The sequence below is a fragment of the Schistocerca americana genome, chromosome 8 (genome assembly GCF_021461395.2).
Source record: "Schistocerca americana isolate TAMUIC-IGC-003095 chromosome 8, iqSchAmer2.1, whole genome shotgun sequence".
NCBI lineage: Eukaryota > Metazoa > Arthropoda > Insecta > Orthoptera > Acrididae > Schistocerca > Schistocerca americana.
Window position 1 is genome coordinate 269,247,856 of NC_060126.1, and position 12,715 is coordinate 269,260,570.

Consider the following 12,715-nt stretch of genomic DNA (forward strand, 5'->3'; position numbering starts at 1 on the left):
TGTACGGTAGTGAAACATGGACTGTGGGTAAACCGGAACAGAAGAGAAGCGAAGCATTTGAGATGTAGTGCTAGAGACGAATGTTGAAATTTAGGTGGACTGATAAGGTAAGGAATGAGGAGGTTCTGCGCAGAATCGGAGAGGAAAGGAATATGTAGAAAACGCTGATAAGGAGAAGGGACAGGATGATAGGACATTTGTTAAGACATGAGGGAATGACTTCCATGGTACTAGAGGGAGCTGTAGAGGGCAAAAACTGTAGAGGAAGACAGAGATTGGAATGCATGCAGCAAATTATTGTGGACGTAGGTTTCAAGTGCTACTCTGAGATGAAGAGGTTGACACAGGAGAGGAATTCGTGGCGGGGCGAATCAAACTAGTCAGAAGACCGATTACCAAAAAAAAGTGCACCCCTGTGAAATTGTCACACGGACTGTACATCACAATCATAGCGACCCTCGATCATTTGTTGGAGAAATTGCCTGAATACAGAATATTTTATAAAGAAATTGGACTCTCATGTACCAAATTTTATTTCATCTGTCATGTACTTTTTCAATAAATGTTAGTATTAAAGCACCCAGAATTCGAAACAAAGAAAAAACTGTCGTGGAAGCTTCTCGGTGATGGAACTTGAAAGTCATCAAGCTCTAAAGATTTTACTTGCAGTTTACTTAGGTGAAGATACTGTTCATTTAATGATATGTGCGTATTCCACAAAAATTTGAGACGTCCTCAATTATTGATAATTCCATTCGTTTATGGCCTCTTCTATTAGCGTCAACTGTCTTCCATCAATGACCATTCTTACCGTGGAGGACTGCTTCTTCTTCATCGCTGCCTGAACATTCGGCAGACTGATCAGTTTCGGCGTTGTCCATAACTGCTGCAGGAGCGTCAGCTTCAGAATCACTTTTACCAGGAAAGTCACTTATGTCACTTTCAAGACTGAGTTCTTCTACCATCTACCGTAGTAAAATGTTATTTAACCGTGCCATTTTCACGTTAATTTGCTTGACACTTAGTGAATGAACAGTTACTCAATATGTACTCCCGGGTTACAATGACCCTTCAAAGTATACTTCTCTCAAGTGCTCTAGTAGGTCTCACTCAAAGCTGAATTTACATTGGTGGGAGCGGGATGTGTCCGTGCGATAGCGCATCCACTGTAGCGGACAAAAAACACCAGGGTTGGACTGACACTTGTAGGGGTAAGAATCATGTTCTATCTTTTGTAATGTCCAGGAGACCATTATGAACCGCGGCGACTTCAGTGAAATCACTGCCTCTGGGTATAAATGCCATTTCTGTTCGTCGCTTTGCGTATTTGTTTCAGTTACTAATGTACCATACTGTAGCAGTTCTTTCTGTGTATGGTCCAAGTTTCACCGAGCTATGTGTCTTGATAGTGACACTGAAACGTCCCCTTTGAAAATTAAGAATGACTGTGCTGGTAAAGCTTCAGTCTGGAACCGCGCTACCGCTATAGTCGCAGGTTCGAATCTTGTCTCGGACATGGATGTGTGTGATGTCCTTAGGTTAGTTAGGTTTAAGTAGTTCTAAGTTCTAGGGGACTGATGACCATAGATGTTAAGTCCCATAGTGCCCAGAGCCATTTGAACCATTTTGTAGAGACTCTTCGCGCTCGTTTTGTGGACGGCTGTGATACAATACGCCATTCTCCAGGGCGGTATCAGCGCATCAGGGATTCCATGCGACGGAGGGTGGATGCATGTATCCTCGCTAACGGAGGACATTTTGAACATTTCCTGTAACAAAGTGAAGTCACGCTGGTACGTTCTGTTGCTGTGTGTTTCCATTCTATGATTAATGTGATTTGAAGAGAAGTAATAAAGTGAGCTCTAACATCGATAGTAAGCGTTCCCGGACACATGTCCACATAACATATTTTCTTTCTTTGTGTATGAGGAATGTTTCCTGAAAGTTTGGCCGTACCTTTTTGTAACACCCTGTATATCAGTTCATGACATCCAGTCTTACAAATTTCCTTTTCTGAGGAACACACGTCCAGATCGTCCGCCCTCAAAACTCTGGCATCTCTGTCTCTCCACATCCACCACTGCTGGCGGCTCACCTCCAACTGCCCAACGCTACGTGCTGTTCACATCCAACTGCCCAACACTACACAAGCGAAATGGTTCAAATGGCTCTGAGCTCTAAGGGACTTAACATTTGAGGTCACCAGTCCCGAAGAACTTAGAACTACTTAAAGCTAACTAACCCAAGGACATCACACATATCCATGTCCGAGGCAGGATTCGAGCCTGGGAGCATAGCATATACAAGCGAATATTCCAACAATGAGTCCAACCAGCCACAGACTGCACACAGCACAGTGATTTTCGTACAGAGGGCTACGTGGCGTTACAACCATAAAAACCTACACAGCCTACGTACAATACACCACGGAAAAGTTTATTTCGTCGTCAGGCTTTGGACACCAGTGTAGTAAGACCTGACAATGTTTTGATATTTAGGGGGCGCTTCCCGCCCCAGCTGACCGGTGCCGTGTGTGCTTGCAGACGGCGTCGCTGGCCATCATGGTGCCGTCGGGCAAGCTGGAGCCGATCACGCCCCCGGACCCCGCGCCGCGGCCGCTGCCCGCCTACCCGCTGGTGCCGCCGGCGCCCGTCTACGAGGACCCGGAGCCACACACCAACCTGGTGCTGCCGCCGCCGCCCGCCAGGGCATACCAGCCCCCCTTCGGCTTCAGGCTCAAGCCGCTGCCCAAGCAGCGCTACCCGGTGAGCCCAGCACTCTCTCGCACGCCATTACCAGCGTTATGCAACTCCGTGACATCTGCTATCGTAATGGTTCCCTCATTCATGGGTTTTCAGTGTACCTCCGTTATCTGCACTACCATCATCATCAACAACACCACCACCCCACCACCTCCATGCCCCAACTCCAACATCTACATCTACATCTTCATGATTACTCTGCAATTCACATTTAAGTGCTTGGCAGAGGGTTCATCGAACCACAATCATACGCTATTGGCCATTAAGAAGAAATGCAGATGATAAACGGGTATTCATTGGACAAATATATTATATTAGAACTGACATGTGATTACATTTTCCCGCAATTTGGGTGCCTAGATCCTGAGAAATCAGTACCCAAAACAACCACCTCTGACCGTAATAACGGCCTTGATACGCCTGGGCATTGAGTCAAACAGAGTTTGGATGGCGTGTACAGCTACAGCTGCCCATGCAGCTTCAACACGATACCACAGTTCATCAAGAGTAGTGACTGGCATATTGTGACGAGCCAGTTGCTCGGACACCATTGACCAGACGTTTTCAGTTGGTGAGAGATCTGGAGAATGTGCTGGCCAGGGCAGCAGTCGAACATTTTCTGTATCCAGAAAGGCCCGTACAGGACCTGTAACACGCGGTCGTGCATTATCCTGCTGAAATGTAGGGTTTCGCAGGGATCGAATGAAGGGTAGAACCATGGGTCGTAACACATCTGAAATGTAACGTCCACTGTTCAAAGTGCCGTCAATGCGAACAAGAGGTGACAGAGACGTGTACCAATCGGACGCCATACCATCACGCCGGGTGATACGCCAGTATGGCGATGACGAATACACGCTACCAACGTACGTTCACCGCGATGTCGCCAGACACGGATGCGACCGTCATGATGCTGTAAACAGAACCTGGATTCATCCGAAAAAATGACGATTTGCCATTCGTGCACCCAGGTTAGTCGTTGAGTACACCATTGCAGGCGCTCCTGTCTGTGACGCAGCGTGAAGGGTAACCGCACCCATGGTCTCCCAGCCGATAGTCAATGCTGCTGCAAATGTCGTCGAACTGTTAGTGCAGATGGTTGTTGTCTTGCAAACGTCCCCATCTTTTGACTCAGGGATCGAGACATGGCTGCACGATCCGTCACAGCCATGCGGATAAGATGTCTGTCGTCTCGACTGTTAGTGATACGAGGCCGTTGGGATCCAGCACGGCGTTCTGTATTACCCTCCTGAACCCACCGATTCCATATTCTGCTAACAGTCATTTGATCTCAACCAACGCGAGCAGCAATGTCGCGATACGATAAACCGCAATCGCGATAGGCTACAATCCGACCTTTATCAAAGTCGGAAACGTGATGGTACGCATTTCTCCTCCTTAGACGAGGCATCACAACAACGTTTCACCAGGCAACGCATGGTCAACTGCTGTTTGTGTATGAGAAATCGGTTGGAAACTTTTCTTATGTCAGCACCTTGTAGGTGTCACGACCGGCGCCAACCTTGTGTGACTGCTCTGAAAAGCTAATCATTTGCATATCGCAGCATCATCTTCCTGTCGGTTAAATTTCGCGTCTGTAGCACGTCATCTTCGTGGTGTAGTAATTTTAATGGCCAGTAGTGTACTATCTCTCTACCATTCCACTCCCGAACAGCGCGCGGGAAAGGGAACACATAAACCTTTCTGTTCGAACTCTGATTTCTCTTATTTTATTTTGATGATCATTCCTACCTATGTAGGTTGGGCTCAACATAACATTTTCGCATTCGGAAGAGAAAGTTGGCCCGCATCTCGTGGTCGTGCGGTAGCGTTCTCGCTTCCCACGCCCGGGTTCCCGGGTTCGATTCCCGGCGGGGTCAGGGATTTTCTCTGCCTCGTGATGGCTGGGTGTTGTGTGCTGTCCTTAGGTTAGTTAGGTTTAAGTAGTTCTAAGTTCTAGGGGACTGATGACCATAGATGTTAAGTCCCATAGTGCTCAGAGCCATTTGAACCATTTTAGAGAAAGTTGGTGACTGAAATTTCGTAAATAGATCCCGCCGCGACGAAAAACGCCTTTACTTTAATGACTTCCATCCCAACTCGCGTATCATATCTGCCACACTCTCTCCCCTATCACGTGATAATACAAAACGAGCTGCCCTATTTTGCACCCTTTCGATGTCCTCCGTCAATCCTACCTGGTTAGGATCCCACACCGCGTAGCAATATTCTAACAGAGGACGAACGAGTGTAGTGCAAGCCGTCTCTCTAGTGGACTTGTTGCATCTTCTAAGTGTCCTGCCAATGAAACGCAACCTTTGCCTCGCCTTCCCCACAATATTATCTATGTGGTCTTTCCAACTGAAGTTGTTCCTAATTTTAACACCCAGGTACTTAGTTGAATTGACAGCCTTGAGAATTGAACTATTTATCGAGTAATCGAATTCCAACGGATTTCTTTTGGAACTCATGTGGATCACCTCACACTTTCCGTTATTTAACGTCAACTGCCACCTGCCACACCATACAGCAGTCTTTTCTAAACCGCTTTGCAACTGATACTGGTCTTCGGATGACCTTACTAGGTGGAAAATTACAGCATCATCTGCGAACAACCTAAGAGAACTGCTCAGATTGTCACCCAGGTCATTTATATACATCAGGAACAGCAGAGGTCCCAGGACGCTTCCCTGAGAAACACCTGATATCAATTCAATTTTACTCGATGATTTGCCGTCTATTACTACCAACTGCGACCTTCCCGACAGGAAATCACGAATCCAGTCTCATAACTGAGACGATACCCCGTAGGCCCGCAGCTTGATTAGAAGTCGCTTGTGAGGAACGGTGTCAAAAGCTTTCCGGAAATCTAGAAATACGGAATCAACTTGAGATCCCGTGTCGATAGCGGCCATTACTTCGTGCGAATAAAGAGTTAGCTGCGTTGCACAAGAATGATGTTTTCTGAAACCATCCAGTGTCACAGTCACAGATTCTGCTTGGTCGATCAACACTGAAGAGCCAAAGAAACAGATACACCTGCCTAATATCGTGTAGGGCCCCCGCAAACATGCAGAACTGTCACAACACGATGTGGCATGGACTCGACTAATGTCTGAAGCAGTGCTGGAGAGAACTGACACCATGAATCCTGCAAGGCTGTAATAAATCCGTAAGAGTACGAGAGAGTGATGATCTCTTCTGAAAAGCACGTTGGAAAGCATCCCAGATATGCTCAATAATGTTCATGTCTGGGGGGGAGGGGGGATTGGTTACCAGCGGAAGTGTTTAAACTCAGGAGAGTGTTCCTGCAGCCACTCTGTAGCAATTCTGGACGTATGGGGTGTCGCATTATCGTGCTGGAATTGCCCAAGTCTGTCGGAACGCGCAATGGACATGAATGGATGCAGGTGATAGATAGCATGCTTACATACGAGTCACCTGTCAGAGTCGTATCTAGACGTATCATGGCTCCCATATCACTCCAACTGCTGACGTCCCACACCGTTACAGAGCCTCCTCCAGCTTGAACAGTCCCCTGCTGACACGCAGGGTCCATGTATTCATGAGGCTGTCTCCATACCCGTACACGTCTATTCGCTCGATACAATTTGAAACTAAATTCGTCCGCCTAGGCAACATGTTTCCACACATCAACAGTCCATTGTCGCTGTTGAGGGGAACAGACGAGTCATAAAACTTTGTGTCGTGCAGTCATCAAGCGGTTGTCCGGGAAAATCCTTACTTCATCGCTACCTCGGAGATGCTGTGTCCTATCTCTCGTGCGCCGACTATAACACCACGTTCAATTGGACCTTCGATGATGTTTCGTTCAATGGTTCGCACGCTGACACGATTTGGGGAAGGGCTGCACTTCTGCCACGTTGAACGATTCTCTTCAGTCATCGTTGGTCCCGATCTTGCAGGATCATTTTCCGACCGCAGCGATTTCGGAGATTTGATGTTTTACCCGATTCCCGATATTCATGGTACACTCGTTAAACGGTCGTTCGGGAAAATCCTTTCTTCATCGCTACCTCGGAGATGCTGTGTCCTATCGCTCGTGCGCCGACTATAACACCATGTTCAAACTCTCTTAAATCTGCCATTACAGCAGCAGTAACCAATCTAACAACTGCACCAGACACTCGTTGTCTAATACAGACGTTGCCGACCACAGTGCCGTATTCTGTCTGCTTACACGTCTCTTTATTTGAATATGTATGACTATACCAGTTTCCTTGGCGCTTCACTGTATTAGGACTGGTGTGGGGAGGGGAGTGGGGTGAGTGAGGGAGGAGATGAACAAACTACGAAAATCACTTCCCAGTGAGTAGCACAGTTTCTCCCACATCACCATGACTAACATCATAGGTACAAAGAGCTAGGGTTGTACTTCGTTTTTGACCTGAAATCATCTTTCCACTCAAGACACAGAGGAATTAAAGTGATAAGCTGCCAGTGGGTATCGATTTATACCAATGGGGCAAGTAGAAAATTTGTGCCGGATTGGGATTCGAACCCTGTCCCAGCTTACTAAGTGCATGCGCTGACAGCTACGCCATCTGGACACAGTGCTCACTACAATCTCACTGACTATACTAGCACGCCTTCCGGCATACCCAAATCTCAACTTATACCACACACTACTTAAGTAGTTCTCTTGCCCGTTAGCCTCATTCCTCGAGGCATCTCGCCGGCTCCCGTAGGAGCTCGAGATTCATGTGCGGTCACATTGAATGGATCATTGGCCATCATCGCCGTAATTTTATATATGGTATGTATTCTTTCCGATATATCAGAAAAAACAGACGCCACGTACATATACATCTGTTCATTCGTCGGTCGAAAGTTCTTGCGTGACGAAATATCATCAGTTTTGAATCGCTAATAACTACGAGACTAATAATGTGTAAACAGTGGTTGAGTCAACAACGGATACATCATCTTTGTACATTTTTATGGCGCTGTATTTGTTTGCCTGTGACGTCAACCTACAGAGCAGGCGCATGCGCGTGATTGTTACGAATTAGCTTTCTTTAAAGCCATAAACTGGTGTAGCGTTTAGTTATAACATTGATTTGTGTGTAATTGTGATAAGCTTTCCCAGCACTATAGCACTATTCGCAGAATATAAGTGAAAATCGGTATTAATTGAAAATTACATAATAAATAGGCTCGAAATTATAAAAAAGCGCAAGTCAGAGAAAAATTCGCATCGAAAGGAATCCTTAAAGCCTAAAAAGTCCAGTCCAGACCGAATACGAGACCTACAGCAGCGTCGAAAAATAAATGAGAAGAAGGCGCAACGCGATTACGTAGGTGGCCCATGGGACACACAGCAGCCACCGACACTTGAGATTTGTGATTCATCTATCCTGTAACCGCTATAAAACACTGTATTATCACTGTATTAAAGAGATTAAATCAATTAAATGATGTTCTGAAACGAAACAGTTCTTACGATTTTATCCCGATGTTTTCATGAAGAAGAATCTACGGTGCGAATGGGAAGAGTCGTCAGTCTTCTAATCTTCTTGCCTACTTTGATGAAGCCCACGACTTCCTCACCTCTACAAACGTCGTCATGTCGTACTACCACTTACACCAACACCTCAGCATTTGTTGGATGCATTTCATTAACTGTCTTCACCTGCAGTTTTCGCCCCCTACGGCGCCCTCTAGCACCATGGAAGTTATTCTTCTAATTAACGTTTTCCTCTGAAGCGGTCTTCCTGATTTCATATTTGTTCGCTTACCATTTGGTATCCTTCTGCAGCATCACATTTCGATTTGCTTCTTTTAAGGTTTTCCCCAGCCATAATTCGCTTCTCTTCATTACTCTGCTCCATGCGTGCATTACGACACATTCTTCCTCCTGTTAGGGTCATTTGTGCTCTTCTTTTTGTGAGGAATGCCCTCTTTGCGTCTACTAGTGTTCTTCTTATATCTTCCTTGTTTCGTCACACTTTATTTTTCTCCCTAGATAGCACAATTTCTTCTTTTCATCATATACATGGTCCCTAGTTTTGATGTGTTTATTATTAACCTCATTTCAGCTATTCGGCATTACTGTGTCTTCCTTTGGTTTACATTTCTTTGATCCACTCTCAGTCCATACTCTCTGCTCGACGCCACCTCTCACATTTTGTTCAGTACCTGTCAAAAACCAACCATCAGACTCAAGCCACATCCAAGTGAAGAGCGTATTCCTTTTCACATAAAGCCACCAGCATCGTTTCTCAAGTACTATTCGGGTTACCATCGAGGTTTTTTTATCATTTAGGCTTCGAGCTAAAGTCTCTGTGCGCACTACGTGGCGAGCTACACACACTCCCACGCCACCACCACTGTCACAACAACCACCATCAGCAACAACAACAAAGTTGACACCTTTCCTATGAAACACAAGCAGTTTATAATCATACACCTCACAAGAAACGCTCATTCAAAAAGTCACATTGCCTGAAGTATTCATTCCCGAGCATTGAGTTCTTATCTCAAATTACTCAGTTTAAGGTCCTCTGCCTATTAGATAATTTCGACCATAAACATTTGAGACTCCTAAAATGTCACTCATCAATGATGTGTTGTGGACCACTCCGCTGCGGAAAGATAGGAAACTACTGCGAAAGCAAAGAGAGCTTCATTGCAAATTTAAACGCAGCCAAAACCTCTCAGACAAACAGAAGCTAAACGATGTCAAAGTTAGCGTAAGCAGGGTTGTGCGTGAAGCGTTCAGTGAATTCGAAAGTAAAATTCTATGTACCGACTTGACAGAAAATCCTAGGAAGTTCTGGTCTTACGTTAAATCAGTAAGTGGATTGAAACAGCATATCCAGACACTCTGGGATGATAATGGCATTGAAGCAGAGAAGAAACGCGTAAAGCTGAAATACTAAACACCTTTTTCCAAAGCTGTTTCACAGTGGAAGACTGCACTGCAGTTCCTTCTCTAAATCCTCGCACGAACGAAAAAATGGCTGACATCGGAATAAGTGTCCAAGGAATAGAAAATCAACTGAAATCACTCAACAGAGGAAAGTCCACTGGATCTGACGGGATACCAATTCGATTCTAGACACAGTACGCGAAAGAACTTGCCCTCCTAACAGCCGTGTACCGCAAGTCTCTAGAGGAACGGAAGGTTCCAAATGATTGGAAAAGAGCACAGGTAGTCCCAGTCTTCAAGAAGGGTCATCGAGCAGATGCGCAAAACTATAGACCTATATCTCTGACAACGATCTGTTGTAGAATTTTAGAACATGTTTTTTGTTCGCGTATCATGTCATTTCTGGAAACCCAAAATCTACTCTGTAGGAATCAACATGTATTACGGAAACAGTGATCGTGTGAAACCCAACTCGCTTTATTTGTTCATGAGACCCAGAAAATATTAGATACAGGCTCCCAGGTAGATGCTATTTCCTTGACTTCCGGAAGGCGTTCGATACAGTTCCGCACTGTCACTTGATAAACAAAGTAAGAGCCTACGGAATATCAGACCAGCTGTGTGGCTGGATTGAAGCGTTTTTAGCAAACAGAACACAGCATGTTGTTCTCAATGCAGAGACGTCTACAGACGTTAAAGTAACCTCTGGCGTGCCACAGGGGAGTGTTATGGGACCATTGCTTTTCACAATATATATAAAAGACCTAGTAGATAGTGTCGGAAGTTCCATTCGGCTTTTCGCGGATGATACTGTAGTATACAGAGAAGTTGCAGCATTAGAAAATTGCAGCGAAATGCAGGAAGATCTGCAGCGGATAGGCACTTGGTGCAGGGAGTGGCAACTGACACTTAACATAGACAAATGTAATGTATTGCGAATACATAGAAAGAAGGATCCTTTATTGTATGATTATACGATAGCGGAACAAACACTGGTAGCAGTTACTTCTGTAAAATATCTGGGAGTATGCATACGGAACGATTTGAAGTGGAATGATCATATAAAATTAATTGTTGGTAAGGCGGGTACCAGGTTGAGATTCATTGGGAGAGTCCTTAGAAAATGTAGTCCATCAACAAAGGAGGTGGCTTACAAAACACCCGTTCGACCTATACTTGAGTATTGCTCATCAGTGTGGGATCCGTACCAGTTCAGGTCGGGTTGACAGAGGAGATAGAGAAGATCCAAAGAAGAGCGGCGCTTTTCGTCACAGGGTTATTTGGTAAGCGTGATAGCGTTACGGAGATGTTCAGCAAACTCAAGTGGCAGAATCTGCAAGAGAGGCGCTCTGCATCACAGTGTAATTTGCTGTCCAGGTTTCGAGAGGGTGCGTTTCCGGATGAGGTATCGAATATATTGCTTCCTCCTACTTATACCTCCAGAGGAGATCACGAACGTCAAATTAGAGAGATTCCACCGCGCTCGGAGGTTTTCCGGCAGTTGTTCTTCCCGCGAACCATACGCGACTGGAACAGGAAAGGGAGGTAATGACAGTGGCACGTAAAGTGCCCTCCGCCACACACCGTTGGGTGGCTTGCAGAGTATAAATGTAGATGTAGATGTAGAAAGATACAGTCCCTTGTTTGATCATAGTACCCACGTATATCATGACTCTACATCCACTGTAGTTCTCAGGATCTTAACCAGCATTAACAATTGCAGGACCACCTCGATTGTCATTCAACAGTAATGGTAAATGCTGCTGACAGACAAATCCCAGATTCCTCTTGCGACTTATCATGAAGTGACTCACTGCCACTTCTAGTTAGACTAGCTGTCGCGTGTTTTGCAAAACAGCGGCTACTCTAGATCTAGCATGTTGTCATAATACTGTAATGTGACGCGACAGAATACGACAGACTCGATGAATTAATTACTGTCATTCCGCATCCATAAAGACCCGCAATGATCTTCAGGACCAGAGTTGGGTGGTGTTTGTCGTGTGCCCTGACTTCAAAAGGCACCGGTTTAGAATCAGTTTAGTGTTCGACGGGGTGCCTCTGTTTCTGGAGCGCGCAGAGCGAGATATACATTTGGCACGGGCCGATTGGTTCCGTGAAAGCTCTCTGTGGTCCCGGGCCTCGACCCCAATACCGCGGAGTGTCCCGTCGCTCGCCGTGGCGTATCGTATCGGCGCACCAGCAGATCTCCTTTGTCCCCTTTTGATGCGTGTCCGAGATCTTTCTGAGCGCTGTAGAGGTGGTTCCGTTTGTAAGGCTGGCGCTCACCGCAGCGATTCGATATTGCAACAGCGACGGGGACCTTGTACCAAGCTCCACTACACAGAGTCGTAAACTTATCACGGGCGCCTTCATTACAATGGCAGGAGATAAAGTGAGGTTCCCGATACACGCTAGAATGCAAAGGGGAGAAATTGACTTTATTACTAAATTTCACAATTTTTGAATGCACCGCAGTTAAAAATGTATTGAAACATAATGACACTACCGCATCAGTTTTGACCGCTGCACAATCCCAGTTACGAGAGATATCGATATTAGCACTTCCGGTACTGAAAAGCAATTGAAACTACTTCAGGCGAACAAACCACAGTGCTCTGACGAAATTACCGTTTATATTGAAAACGCACTGGAATAAATTGCTTTCCTAGTCGTATTTATCGAGAATCTCCTTCGCAGTGGATAGACCCCCTGTGACTGGAAAAAGCACAGGTCACTCCTGTTTAGAAAAAAGTAAAAGATCGGCTGCACAGAATTACAGGTCAATATTGCTGCTATCCTATAGCATATTTTAAGCTTAAAATTATGATGTTCACATAGAAAAACAGGTTTCTCTCAAAGAGTCAGCATGGATTCCGCTTCCTTTATTTATACTGGACATACGCTATCTAATCAAATGTATCCGGGTATCCCTATGTAAAGTGGAACTGACCGCTAGATGTCACGATCGGCGGACCCGCCCATACATGGTATTCGGAAATTCCCTTTACAAACTTCTAGCATTTTTGGAGGGGAGTGAGAAGACAATATTTCGAATTGG

The 12,715-nt window shown here is 45.5% G+C and overlaps 1 protein-coding gene across 1 annotated transcript in view; it reads left to right on the forward strand.

Moving 5' to 3' along the window:
- The window catches only part of LOC124545288 (leucine-rich repeat extensin-like protein 3), a 128,858-nt gene that overhangs the window by 78,681 nt on the left and 37,462 nt on the right, over positions 1–12,715 (forward strand). The window contains exon 2 of the mRNA XM_047124174.1: positions 2,544–2,765. Coding sequence (XP_046980130.1) covers positions 2,544–2,765 — 222 coding nt within the window. The remainder of the gene's footprint in view (positions 1–2,543; positions 2,766–12,715) is intronic.